Source organism: Carassius gibelio, chromosome B18 (genome assembly GCF_023724105.1).
Source record: "Carassius gibelio isolate Cgi1373 ecotype wild population from Czech Republic chromosome B18, carGib1.2-hapl.c, whole genome shotgun sequence".
In the NCBI taxonomy this organism is placed as follows: domain Eukaryota; kingdom Metazoa; phylum Chordata; class Actinopteri; order Cypriniformes; family Cyprinidae; genus Carassius; species Carassius gibelio.
Genome location: NC_068413.1, coordinates 2,051,881 through 2,065,928, shown reverse-complemented (window position 1 = coordinate 2,065,928; position 14,048 = coordinate 2,051,881). Strand labels below are relative to the sequence as shown.

The 14,048-nt window shown below is 37.2% G+C and overlaps 2 protein-coding genes across 3 annotated transcripts in view; both read left to right on the top strand.

Moving 5' to 3' along the window:
* LOC127977227 (F-BAR and double SH3 domains protein 2) overlaps positions 1 to 4,599 on the top strand; it is a 68,351-nt gene extending 63,752 nt beyond the window's left edge. For both annotated transcript variants that reach the window (XM_052581960.1, XM_052581961.1), the window contains 3 exons: positions 1,123 to 1,285; positions 1,367 to 1,458; positions 2,414 to 4,599. In XM_052581960.1, coding sequence (XP_052437920.1) covers positions 1,123 to 1,285; positions 1,367 to 1,458; positions 2,414 to 2,497 — 339 coding nt within the window. In that variant the 3' untranslated portion in view covers positions 2,498 to 4,599. The remainder of the gene's footprint in view (positions 1 to 1,122; positions 1,286 to 1,366; positions 1,459 to 2,413) is intronic.
* Positions 4,600 to 5,111: 512 nt separating this feature from the next.
* Positions 5,112 to 13,944, top strand: LOC127977229 (NACHT and WD repeat domain-containing protein 2). The gene is made up of 7 exons (XM_052581962.1): positions 5,112 to 5,437; positions 6,109 to 6,197; positions 6,695 to 6,802; positions 8,578 to 8,785; positions 8,862 to 8,993; positions 9,074 to 9,597; positions 9,699 to 13,944. The coding sequence occupies exons 1-7, from the start codon at positions 5,398 to 5,400 to the stop codon at positions 13,398 to 13,400; spliced, it is 4,803 nt and encodes a 1,600-aa protein (XP_052437922.1). The 5' UTR covers positions 5,112 to 5,397; the 3' UTR covers positions 13,401 to 13,944.
* Positions 13,945 to 14,048: the final 104 nt, after the last annotated feature.

Below are 14,048 nucleotides of genomic sequence, written 5' to 3'. Positions count from 1 at the left end.
TTTGAGGTTGATAGGATTTTTTTCAATGTTTTTGGAAACAAGTCTTTTATTTTTTTTACCAAGGCTGCATTTATTTGATTACAAATACAGTAAAAAGCAGGAATATAAAATTAAATTAAAATAACCGTTTCCTATCTGAATAGAATCAAATAAATGTAATCAAGGATCAAATCTGAATGTATTCAGCATCATTACTCCAGTCTTCAGGTGTCAAATTCTAATATGCTGATTTACTGCTTAAGAAACATTTCTGTTCATTATCAATGTTGAAGAGAGTCGTGCTGCTTCATATTTTTTCTGGGAATTGTGATGCATTTGATTTCTCAGGATTCTTTGATGAAATAAATGTTTTTTTAAATCGAAATCTTATGTAACATCATCATTGTCTTTCCTGGCACTTTTGATCTATTTAATGCGTCCTTGCTAAATAGGAATATTAATGGTGGCACTTTATTTTACAGTCCTGTTCCTTATGTACATACTGTATTTTCCGGACTATAAGTCGCACTTTTTTTCATGGTTTGGCTGGTCCGGCGACTTATAGTCAGGTGCGACTTATATATCAAAATTAATTTGACATGAACCAAGAAAAATTAACCGAGATAAAACATTACTGTCTACAGCCACCAGAGGGCGCTCTATGCTGCTCACTGCTCCTGTAGTCTACACTGAACACATAGAGCGCCCTCTCGTGGCTGGAGACGGTAATGTTTTCTCTTGGTTCTTGGTTCTCTAAATAAATGCGACTTATGTTTTTTTCCCTCATCATGACGTATTTTTGGACTGATGCGACTTATACTCAGGTGCGACTTGCAGTCCGAAAAATACGGTACTATACACTTATTATAGTAATTACAATAACTATGTAATAACCAGGTACTAACCCTAAACCTACCCTTTGTAGTTATCTTGTATTACCAGAAATTTCTTAGATAAATACACTGTAATAGAACATATAAGTACACGTACTGTAAAATAAAGTGCAATCATATTAATTTTATTTACTGGCCTCAAACTTTTGAACGCTAGTGTATATTAATGTTATATGACACTGAGACGATTTTCTTAAGACTTGGCAAGGATACGCTAGCTTAGCAAGCTAACATGTGTTGTCGTCTCCAGGTGTCCCCGTGCCAAAGGCTTCATTCGTCTCTTCCTCCTCTGCCTCTGTATGATCAGCCGCCCTGTAGTCCCTACACGAGTCCTGAGACCAGCAGCGGTGCCTCGCTGCCCCGCTCACCGTCTGTCAACGGAGAACACAAACTGCAGAAAGCCACCGTTCATAGTAAGACACTAGTCCCCACAGTTACTGCGTCATGTGTTCCTCTGTGTATTTGAGTCTGAGAATCTTCTTTCTTTGGTTTAGATCACAATTCCAGCTTGAGTCCAGAGAGCCCAGGCTTCTCTCAGCCGCTGAGACTCACTCCGGACGGATCCGGCCCCGGAAAACTCAGACCTGTATGTCAACAACAACAGCACTGAGGATTTGTCTCAGATCTGGATTTTATGCTTTTATGAACATTGTGCATTTTAATGAACATGTTGCACTTTAAAGTCGTTATGTGCGTAAGATTAAGCAGTTTTCAGTATTATTTAAATTAAAACAAGATGCTGTTGTAGATTTATTTATTTTTATATTATCATTTTTAGTTAAAGTTTTGGATATTTGTGTTTTTGTTTTGTTGTTTAAATATTCCTATCGTTTTAGTATTTTTATTTCATTTTTAGTTGTTAGTACATCGAGTTAAACTGAATGAAAATTAGAAATGTTGCTTTGGCAGTAGGTTATTGTTTTTATTTTATTTCAGTTAACATTTACTTTATTTTAAGTAAAGAACGTGCATTTTTATGGTTTAGTTTTAGATATCGTTAATAACCCTGGCAGTTTCTTACATTTGGAATGATCTATTTTTATAAAAAAAACTCAGTGGACCAGAGAAAAATCTGTTTTTATAACTGTGAATATCTTGTAACCTGTCAATAATATTTACAGACCATGTTTAATTCCACAAAAAATAACAAAAATATTTTTAGAACTAAATGAATTATCAATTTGTATTTTAGAGTTATTAACTCTAAAACGTTTTTGGGAAAAGCGCTTCAATTTACTTAATGTAATAGAATTAGTCCAACAAAACGTTTGGTTTGTAATGCACACCGAACTGAAAGCCTTGTATCGAACTGTTCAATACTAATACATATATACGAATACGATTACAGTTCGTTATTATATTTTATTATATAAATATTATATTGTAAATATAAGAAAATACATATAAATGTATATTATTTCTATTATTTATACATATATATTTTTTGGGGGGACCTACACATTTTCACTTTTGAATATATTACAGGCTTCCTCTTCTTTATTAATTATTAATAATTTTTATCTGTTATTTTTTGTCTGTAGGTTCGGGCGGCCCCTCCTCCTCCAAAGCAGCATTCGCGCAGACAGGTGGAGAAAACAGAAGAGGTGGAGATCACGCTGGTGTAGAGCGCCGCCCTAGTGGACTGAGAACAAGCCCCATCTGACCTCTAACTCCTCCCACTCCTCATGGAAGGGGCGGGGCATGTGTATACCCGCCCTATGAGCATCCTTAGATCCCGAAGGGCGGAGAACAGCATCTCAAAGGCATCCCTTTTCTTAAAAACGAACACCTCTTTTGGCGTCACAGACTGTTTGGTGCCTTAAACCGCTTTCATGCCAAACTCTAATCCTTGTATTCGTAATTATGTTATCTTGCAACGGGAGCTTGTTTAAAACTTTGTTAATCTACTCAATGCCAGTTCAATTTTGCAAAATTGAGGTTGATGTAAGTGTGTGTCTAAAAACGTAGAAAGGAATCAAGGTAAACCGAGAGTTTTAAAGAGCCTACACTTGCATATCCATCTCTTCAGCGGCTTTTAAAGAGCCAAACATGCAATACTAGGAATTGTGGGAGTGAAAAAGGGGTCAGCCACGAATAGTCCTACCATTTCCATATCTCTTATGTAATAGCACAGTACATTACTGTCATCATAGGAATGTTAAATTCACGTTAAACATTGCGGATCACAACGGAGAAAGGGAAATGTACATAAAAGGCTACAAGGAAAAAGAAGAGAACGAGAGTTAAAAAGAGAGGAAGGCTGGTTACTTCACTCTTTTTTTTCTCATCCGTTTTAGCTTCTTTCTGTCTTGTCTTGATCTGAGAAAAGTACTAACAACGTAGCTATATCCTTTTCCACAAATGTTCATTATGAAGACCAGTGTTTGTATCTATTACTAATATTTAGTCCTCAGAAACACGCGACCTAAAGACGCGTCTGTGAGCGTGAGGCGGCGAATATTCTGCGTCTGTTCAGGCAGAACGTAATCGTGGAAATGTACCGATCAAAATACAAGTATAAGTTAAAATGCTTTTCCAGCCTAATGCATTTCTCATTGTCATGTGTCGGCTCTGTAGAGGACTGAACGGTTGGGCTGTGTTTCTTTTATTGCAGTATTTAGGGTGAATGCGATGGGAAAGACTCCCTCCAACAAGCACAGAAAAGGTGGATCATCATGGAGATTTTTCTTTTTAACTATTGCAGACGAACGCAAACCTATTAGCGTGTCCTAAGTGCATTTCCTCCCTACAAGGGGCAGCTATGTTTTATTTATATATATGTATATATATAATATACATATATAAAGTTTCTTTGTCTTTTTTTGCAGTTGAAGAGACCGTTCATCTTAAATAAGCAATGGCTTATTTCATTAATTTCCACAGTATTTTCATGCATATCTTGATATTTTTCTGGAGTTTCAGTGCTTTTTCAGTGCAGACCCCTTCATTTTATTAGATTTTTTTTTAATGTCCTTGTGTCCCAGCTGCCCTCTTTTGGATAATGAAGCTGCCCAGCGTAGTTATTGATCTCGTGAGTGTGACTGATCGTAGTTTTCCCATAACATTTGCAAGAGAACAGAGTTATTATGTTGATTCCATATGAATTTGTTTGTTTTTTTTTAAACCAATTTTGTGAAATGGTACCATAGTTCTGTTAAGCAAGAACTGGGTCATTTGGAAAAGAATGTGTGTGAGACATGGGAGGAAAAAAATAACGTTTGTTTGGTAGCCTTTTTTTAATCCGAGCGGAAGATGTTTGAGTATCTTCCCTTTGTTTCTATTTACCTCTGTCACAACCTATTTTCTTGTTGATCTCGTTGAGATCTTTTGAATGTTATCAAACTTGTTTTGAAGTTTATGGTTAGTGGTTAAAGCCCATTGTGTCAAAAACTGTTCTCGCCTATGAAACGAACGCAAATTTTGATATTTTAATTTGCATTTTTAAATTGCGCTCCCAGTTTTCTCGGCCAGTTTCAACTCTTTGGAGCTTCTTCAATAGCATTAGCCGCATATTCAAGTTGTTTTTATTTCTACAAAGATTTTATTTGCGTTTATTAAAATTTGAAGGTGATTCTGAGCTGCTAGACAGGTGGAATAACAACAATTGACTGTTGCTGCAGTGACAATATTAGAGAACAGGTGAAAAATATTCTTTCTGCATATTATTAGCTGTAAAATTATTTGTATTTATTGTGTACAAATGTTAAATAAAAAATTGGGGAAAGTGGTTCTTTGTTTCAGTTTTTATGTAAATGCATAAATTACAGCTTCGAATCAGTCACAAATCTTTATTTTATACATTGTATTTGTTTTATGTTCAGTGTTTATTTTCATAGAAAAATGCTTTTTTGATTATATTCAGACGTGCCCTACATTTCAGTAAAATAGCTGCAAAAAATGCAAACCTATTAAGGTAATATAAAATAGTTGATAGTAAAAACAAAACATTGTGGACAAGTAAGTGGACAAATATCTGAAGACAAAGATATGTGAACATTTAAAGGAATAAATACCTCCTTTCAATATTTTTCTAAAGCTTTCTTGTTCATATGAGATTTTAAAAAAAAAATAATTAAGAAACATAATTATTAAATGTAATTAAAATGTTAAATGTTTATATTAATTAAAATGTTTTTTAACTCACGTTACTTGTAATGCGTTACTCCAAACACTGTTTTTAAATGCTTCAGATTTTGTACCAGGATGCTAGATGTGTGAATGTTTTGAAATTGATCTGAGTGTGTTTTTGTCAGATGATATCAGACTGTTCTGTCAAATCTTGCTGCTGTCAGTCAGTTTTCAAAAGAGTGGGCGGTTCTCCCAGAGTTCCATGTAAATAACAGAGACATGTTTCCTGCTGGGAAATGAGATACGAGACAAAACATGCAGTCTCCATCCTCTCTCCATCCACAGGGTAATGAGTGTGGATTTTTCACATATTTCTGCAAGAACAAAATGTTTCAGCATGTTAATTGTATGCGGTCACATGGAATGAATGAGAAACTTGCTCTCTGAAGGACATTAGATGGCTTGTGTTAAAGTTTATTTGTGCTCCAACCCAGAAGGTACGTATCACAGTTTGTTTTAGGCTAATCTTAAATGTTTAAATGCTTAATCTAAACTTTATAATGTCTGCAGACATTCATTTACTTTTTTAAATGTTTTTGAAAGGAATAAAAGCATAACTTTAATATAATAATTAACGATCTAACTAGTGAAGAATTAACTACCTGCACATATTTCATGGAGATGTTGTATTTGGTTTTATTTGTAGTTTAGCGATTAAATCATTAAATAAAATACTCCCAAATTTTTAATGACCCTCATGTCATTCCAAACCCATATGACTCTTCTGAGCATCACATGCACATTTAATATGCACACATGCAAAATGGATTTAATAATCATTCAGACTTGAAAAGACCTAAGGATGAATAAATGACAGTATTTAAGTGAACTATTCATTTGATTTTATTCATTAGAAAATGACTGGATTGTGAAAAGTGATCTGGATGGGGGTGGGGGTTGCAAAATAATATGGAGCAAGATATTATTTTAATAAAAGATTGTAACTTTTTGCTACCCTTTTGAAATACCATGCACCATTAAGTTCATAGTAAGAGGAGGAAAGTGCATTAAAAAGTAAAGAGGCTCAACATTTAAAATCTGGACTAGAAAGTGATGGGTAAAAGCTGAATCACAACTGAAATGTTGCCTCATGTAAACTGTGTCGCAGATTCTGTGGTTGAGAGGAGGTTACTAAGGCAGAGAGTTTTCCCCAGACTGAGGGAATACTGCAGATGCACATATGGAGTTGAGTTCAGAGTGAGCAAACCTTCAGCTTTCATTTTTCACATCTTCTGTAGTATGGAAAGTGTTTGATCAGCTTGTGAATAATCTAATTCTGAAGAACATTACAGTTGTGTTGCTTCCAGTTATCAATAACAAACTGTTTCACAAGCAATTGTGTTTTAATCCATAAAACATGAATAAATAATGGTTATTTCTTTTATTGGAACATCGAGCATTTAACAGGCCCTCCTACTGACTCATTATCTAAACATCATGCATTTTTAATTGTGTAAAAAACAAAAGGCTGACTGGGTTAGTATTGAACTTCTTGTTAACCCTATTTTTATACTGCTTTCTAAAAGCATGTTAGTAGACAGTTTATGGTGCATAAAACACTGTGGTTGTTTTGGCTAACAGATACGATCTAGCCCACCAACACAAAGCCTTTATTGAATCATTTGCATCCTACCTCTACAAGAACATCAAAAATTAAGCAAAAAAAATGTCTGTTGAAATAAACCTCTCTTTAGGGTATTGACCCGTATGAAGCGGCAGAACCCAAAAACTGGCCAACGCAGAAGGAACGACTGCAAATTCTGGAGGACTGCAGGAAGAACTCTCTGGGACCTTTCTTTGTGGTAACATCTGTTTCAGTACAGCAGGATTATTTAATTGTTGTATATGGTAGATTTCAATTTCTAAAACAGTTACAAAAATTTTATTAAAAACAAGCCACTTAATGGTAATGGTCATGTGTTCCCAATGTGCAGGGATGTTACCATGCTTAAAGTAATTCTAGGTACTTCACATTGAAGCAACTCTTGTTGCATGCAGAGTTAATAAAATGATTAGTTCACTTCTCACCCCCATGTCATCCAAGATGTTCGTGTCTTTCTGTCTTCAGTAAAAAAGAAATTAATGTTTTTGAGGAAAACATTCCAGGATTCTTTTCCATATAGTGGACTTCAATGGCGGCCAACGGGTTGGAATAAGGGTCTTATCTAGCCATTTTTTTAAATAATGATAATAATTATATAATTTTTGATCAAAAATTCTCATCTTGCTTTGCAATGCGCATGTGCAGTTCGTCTTTGTAGGGTAGGGCAAAAAAAAAAATCTCTCTCATCTCTCTCCTCCAACTTCAAAATCATCCAACATTGTTGTTTTACTTTGTTTTGAAAAGTGCGTTCGACTTTCTTTGCACATTCACTTTGTAAACAATGGGTTTGTACTTCTGATGTACATCATGCATGACCTTTTCATTGTATACAATGAGTTAGTGCAGGACGAGCATTTGTGGTTAAAAAAGTGTTTTGTTTTTGTTTTTTAATGACCAATCATTTTGCTAGATAAGTCACTTATTCCTCAACTGGGTTCGTGTAGAACCCTTTGAAGTTACATTGAAACTGCAACCTGTTGGCCACCATTGAAGTCCACTATATGATGAAAATCTCAAAAACCTAAAATTTTTTGCAACTGAAGAAAAAACGAAAGGCATGAACATCTTTGATGACATGGGGATGTGTAAATTCAGGATATTTGTTAACCCTTTATTTTAAGGTGTCCTTGTTACACGTATCTTGTACGAAATATTATAACAACAATGAATTATGCATAATTAAATGCAAGTAACCATAAACCAAACCCTAACCATATTAATTGCATGTAGTTAATCAATATAATTCAGTATGTAAATGTATAATACTGCAACACAGACACATTAAACAAAAAAAAAACGTTATCCTTGAAGTGAATTGATCATTATATACAGTACAGAACAAAAGTTTGGACAAATCTTCTCCTTCAAAGAGTTTTCTTTATTTTCATAACTATGAAAATTTTAGATTCACACTGAAGGCATCGAAACTATGAATTAACACATGTGGAATTATATACATAACAAAACAGTGTGAAACAACTGAAAATATGTCATATTGTAGGTTCTTCAAAGTAGCCACCTTTTGCTTTGATTACTGCTTTGCACACTCTTGGCATTCTCTTGATGAGCTTCAAGAGGTAGTCACCTGAAATGGTCTTCAACAGTCTTGAAGGAGTTCTTCGAGAGATGCTTAGCACTTGTTGGCCCTTTTGCCTTCTGTCTGTGGTCCAGCTCACCCCTAAACCATCTGGATTGGGTTCAGGTTAAGTGACTGTGGAGGCCAGGTCATCTGGCGCAGCACCCCATCACTCTCCTTCTTGCTCAAATAGCCCTCGATGCCTTCAGTGTGAATCTACAATTTTCATAGTCATGAAAATAAAGAAAACTCTTTGAATGAGAAGGTGTGTCCAAACTTTTGGTCTGTACTGTATATGGAAAATTTTGGGATATTAGGGGTGGGGAAGTACAATTTTTCCCCATCTCTCAAAAACATTTACAAAATGAATGAGCTTCAGCTGTTGTCTCTCATTTCAGGGGTTGGTGGGTGAACAGTATGGAGATGTATGTTTACCTGAGCAAATTGAAGCCTCTGAGTACCAACATGTTCTCAAGGTATGCCAACAGATGGGCCTTAGGACTGACATTTTGGAGAGATGCTACCAGAGAGATGAAAATGCCATTCCTCCCTCTTTCTGTATCCTCAATCCAGCAGGACAATTTAAACACTCTGGTGTCCAGGCAGGTAACATGTTTTGCATTATTGGGAGCACATAAACGGATAATTTGGCTAAAGTCCTTAATATTTTGTCATTAGCAAGAGAATCCAAATGAAGAGAAAAACTGGAGTAAGGTTCTTCCAGAGGTGAGAAGAATCCTTCATGATGTTGTGACCCAGTGTATTCAGGAGGGGATTATGACACCAGAAAAAGCTCAGAAATATTTCAGATCAGGTAAGTCAGTGTCTTCTTCGAACTGCATAATTTTGCAGCATATTCCAAATCAAAATGGTCTAATTTGATTATCACACCAGCTCTTGAAAACGACATCCGCTATGCCTATGAAGATCATTCCAGTGAAGATATTGCAAGATGTCTTTGCTACGTTCATAAAATAACTAACACAAGGAAAGCGATTGGATTGCCTCCAGAAAAACAAGCCCAGCTGCACCAGCTGACCCAGCTCCGAGACCACTTCCTGCCAAGCATGGTTGTTTTCCACAAAGCCCTGGTGTACAGCACCACCACAAAGTGCAAACGTCTGCAAGGTTACACACCTGAGATGAGGTTAAACTTTGCTGTTGGTCTGAGTGAGCAGCTACATACAGATCTCAAGAAACTCATTGACAGTGCGGTCTCAAATGAGAGGGCTGTTACAATCGATGAATTTGGCCAGAAAGATCTGTGCCGCATCTTTTCTTCTCTTTACAGAATTGAACGGACAGAAGTCGAACATGTAAAATCCTACCTAGAGGGAAAAAATACAAAATTTCCCTTTATACTCAATGGTAGACCATGCTCAGGCAAAACTGTGCTTCTGGCTCACTGTGCAAATCAGGTGTGCCTCTATTGCAACCTTCCATTTTAAAATAAGCAATATTTTGGGTTGGATACTTTTAGTAGTATATTCTTTGACAATATGTTCTTTTCCATTTGCAGGCATCCGTATGGCTGAAGGACCTGGATCCCGAGATCATTGTGTACTTCATAGATGTCAACAACTCTCTGAGACAGCTTCTCAAAGACATTTGTAAAAGGGTTGATTCAAGTAGTACCTGTGTCAACAACATCTTTCAGCTAAAAGAAAATTTCAAAATAAATCTGACCGCAAGATCGCCCTCAAAGAAGCCTTTGGTGCTCATCATAGATGGTCTTGACCAATTGTCAAAGACTGATGGACAACTCGACTTGACATTACTTCCCGAATCATTAGCTCCAAATGTAAAGCTTCTAATTTCTATAAATGTAAACAGGCCTGATCTTCTTGCTACTCTGAAAAAGTATTACCCAGATTCAACTGTGTTCTGTGAGCTGCAAGAAGTAGAAAGTAGAAGCTGCAGCCAGCTTCTGACAACACTTCTTCAGGAGTCCAATAGAAAGATCACCTCAGGCCAACAGATGTATGTGAATCAGGCTTTTAAGAAATGCTCTGTCTTACTATATGTGGAACTCCTTCACAGACAGGCAATCCACTGGAAGTCAGAGTCTGAGATTACGGAGAACACTCTGGTCCAAGAGGTCCATAATAACATTGTTCTGATATTTGATCATCTGGAGAAGAAGCATGGGGAAACTGTTGTCTCCAAAGCTTTAAGCTATCTTACCTTGGCCAGGTATGGCATGACTGCAGCTGAGCTGACTGATGTTCTTTCTTGTGATGATGAAGTTCTCACATCTTTCCTTCCACCAGGTGATAGCGTACCACTCACAGTGAGGGTTCCTGAAGTTTTTGTGGAAAGTCTTCTTTCAGACCTGAAGGGGTTTCTAGTGCTGAGAAACATTTTAGGTACCCAAACTCTTTTCTGGGTCAGTAGACACTTCCCCTTGGTCGTATGTAAAAGGTACCTGTGCTCAGAGGAAACCAGTCAGGAAATACATCATATGCTGTTAGACTATTTTAGTGGCTCTTGGGCAAATGGCACAGCAAAGCCTTTGATCATCAGTGAAGACATGAAAATGCCAGGCTCTTCAGATGCCACCCAGAATATAAACATTGACAGACAAGTACCGAGTCAACCTTGGATTTTTTCTCCTCCTTTCAATATCTCTACTTCCAAGAGTCCACCAGCAAGAACACATCCCAATTTGAGGAAACTCCACATACTCCCTTTCCATTTGTTGAAAAGTGGGAGAATTGAGGAGCTTGGTAACCAAATGATTTCTCAGGAATACCTTCAGGCAATGATGCAAGCAGAACTGGCTGACGAACTGTTCCTGTGGCTTGAGAGGACATCTCAGTTGGTGTTTGCCAAGAAACTGCAGCTCCTTCACATCATCTTGAGATCTTCAGCTTGTCTGCTGAGGAACAACCCTGCCGATCTGCCAATGGTACTGCAAGCCAAACTTATTCCTTTTATGAATGTTTTTCCTGCATTGGAAGAATGTGCTAATCCACCATGTTCTGAAGGTATTATCCCAAAAAAAGGAGTGTATACTGTGTTGCCTCCATTTCCCGCAGTACCTTACACCCACTGTACACCGCAAGAGTCCACATCTTCCCGAATCATACAGTCAGCTGGATCTTCCTGTGGCACTGTGGTGGTTGTACTGGAGAATGGTGCTGCTTGGGTTTGTAATGGAGGCATATTTGAAGGATTCAGACTAACACAATCCTCTAAACTGCATTTCACAGGTGTCGTTAGCTCTGGAAACATATTCCTTCTGAGCACCCATTGTGGTAAACTTGTCTTTTTGGATGCAGGTGTTAACACACAGCCTCAAGAGATTCAATCTCAAAACAGGGAGAACGCCATTCTTGAGGGTGCCTTGGTGTCTAATGACAAACTCTTTGTTTGGTGGAGAGGACAAAACATTGTTAATGTATTTGTCGATAGTGAGGAGCAGACCGAACTGCACTGCACTTATGAGATAACCTGTGTGACATGCTCTGAGAAAGGTGATATAATTTACTGTGGACAGAAAGAAAGTTCTGTGACGATATTTGATTGGTCCAATGGTCAGCTTCTAGCCACCTTTACTTGTCCAAAAGAAATGCCATTAATTGAAATGATTCTCTCTGAGGGTGACGGGATGATTACATGTGTCGATCAAGCTGGAAACACGTTTGCTTGGAATCTTGAGAACTCAACAGAATCAGTTCTGATTTGTGAGAACCACTGCACAACCCAGGGGAAGGTGTTAAATACAGACTACAAAGGGGACAATGTTCTCCTAATATGTAAAGAGCAACAAATGCAACTCATTGACATTCATCAAACCGATGTACTTGACCAATTCAATCCCCCAAAAGGCAAAACATTTAAGGAAGCCATAATGGATCAAAACTCTTGCTTCATTCTTGCTGTACTGTCCGATTGCCCATTTCTGCTGGTCTGGAATTGTGACTCTGGACAGTGTGTGTTGAGTCTGGACACTGCAAACTGTCAAGCTGTTAAACTTCAGAAATGTGGGGCCACTTACCTGGCAGCAATAACAAGCATAAGTGTTCTTATTTGGGACATGGATCTCATTAAAGCTTCAGCATTGGCACCAAAATCTGGAAAGAGGGTGGAGATGGTGGCTGTGGGATCTCATGGAGAAAGTTGTTACTCTTCGGATGGCTCCAAACTTATTTGGAAGTGGGGGGTATCAAGTGGTAAAGTAGAAGGCCGCTTCCTTCACCAAGGTACTGTGGAGTCTATGTCTGTCTCTGGAGATGGCAACTACCTTGTGAGTATTGCAACTGGAGACATATATGTCTGGGAAACCAGTAGTGGGGAAAATATTTACAGAATCTCTAATAGTCAAGCTTACAAGGTTCTAATAACACCCAAGGGCAACTCTGGAGTTGCACTATCAGAGACATGTCCATCAAGGGTGTGGAAATTGCAGAATGGACATGGGATTTGCAACATTCATCTTCATCTCAGGAATGCCACTATTTCTTCAGAGAGCACCTTCCTTTTAGGACTTCACAATGAGGATCTCTTGGCTGTCAGCCTCTGGTCTGGTAACGTAAGCAAATGTTTCTCATGCTCTGACCGGTCAGATGTTGTTGCTTTCCATTCTCTTCTTGCCCATCCAGATTATGTGATTGTATCTTCAGCCTCAGGTGATGTATACTCCTGGAGTTTAACAGAGGACACTATTTGTCATCAATTCCAGCTGCCAGACTCTTCTTTGTGCCAACCGGAGATCTTTAGACTATCATCAAATGGGGGGTATGCCATCCTTTCAATATCTGAATCCACTATAAACATCTTAGATTTCTCCAACAGTAAACTGTGCTCTTTGAGAACCGAAGGACCTGTTCTGCAACAATATGCATCTGTAGGTGTTTTTGGACAATATGTGGTCTATATATGTTTCTCCTCTCTGGTGTGCCAAAATATATCCTGCGATCTCCATGAGAAGCCGATGCTGGTAGCCATACGTCTGACTGATGGGGAAAACATAGGCAGGTTCTATTTGTGCAAGAACCCATCTACTCTGACTGTTTCTGAGGATTTTTTTGTGTATGTGGGGTTTCAGGATGGCTCTGTTGGGGTTTATGCTGTTAATGACACCAAGAAAGGTAAAAGAAGCTGTAAGGAGGATGTTATAAGCCCAACACACTTGTGTCCACTTGATGAGCAATTGATTTGGTCACCTCTAGAAAAACCTAACCTTACTTGGGTTGAATTGCCCCTGCAGTCGTATTAAGTAATTCCAGTGTATTTTTTTTATTCTTTACAATGTTCTACAGTGAGAAGATGGCATTTGTAATATGTGATATACATATGTTTATCATATAAAAAAATGTAAATATGTCCACTTGTTTCATACCTCAGAATTCAATAAGATGAGAAAGCATGTGTGAGAATTACGATATAAAAATAAATGTATTAATGTCTCATGGAGTATCACACTATATTGAAACCTATTTACTTTATTATATATTTTTTTAATTCTATTTATCCATTAACTTTTTTTTATTCATTAACATATTTATTTATTGTTGAATTGCATAGCCACACAGCGTAAATTTGGTTAACTTTATTCTAACAATTAGCCCACAATAACTCTTTACTAATCCTATACCTAAACTTTAACCCAGTAGATGGACTTTATACTACCAGTCCTTTCTTAGTACGCTGTAAGTACACATGCTGTAAAATTAAGTGTGACTAGAGTTTTTTGTATTAAAGCAAAAAAAAAAAAAAAAACATTATTTTTTATGTTTTGATCATGTTTAAGAAGATTGTAATGGACCAACTTCCAAATAAAAAAAATTAATAAAATTCCTAAAGAAAAAAATTAGTTACAGTTGTGTTTACTTCTATGTTAATTTGATGAGTTCTTAATGTTCGC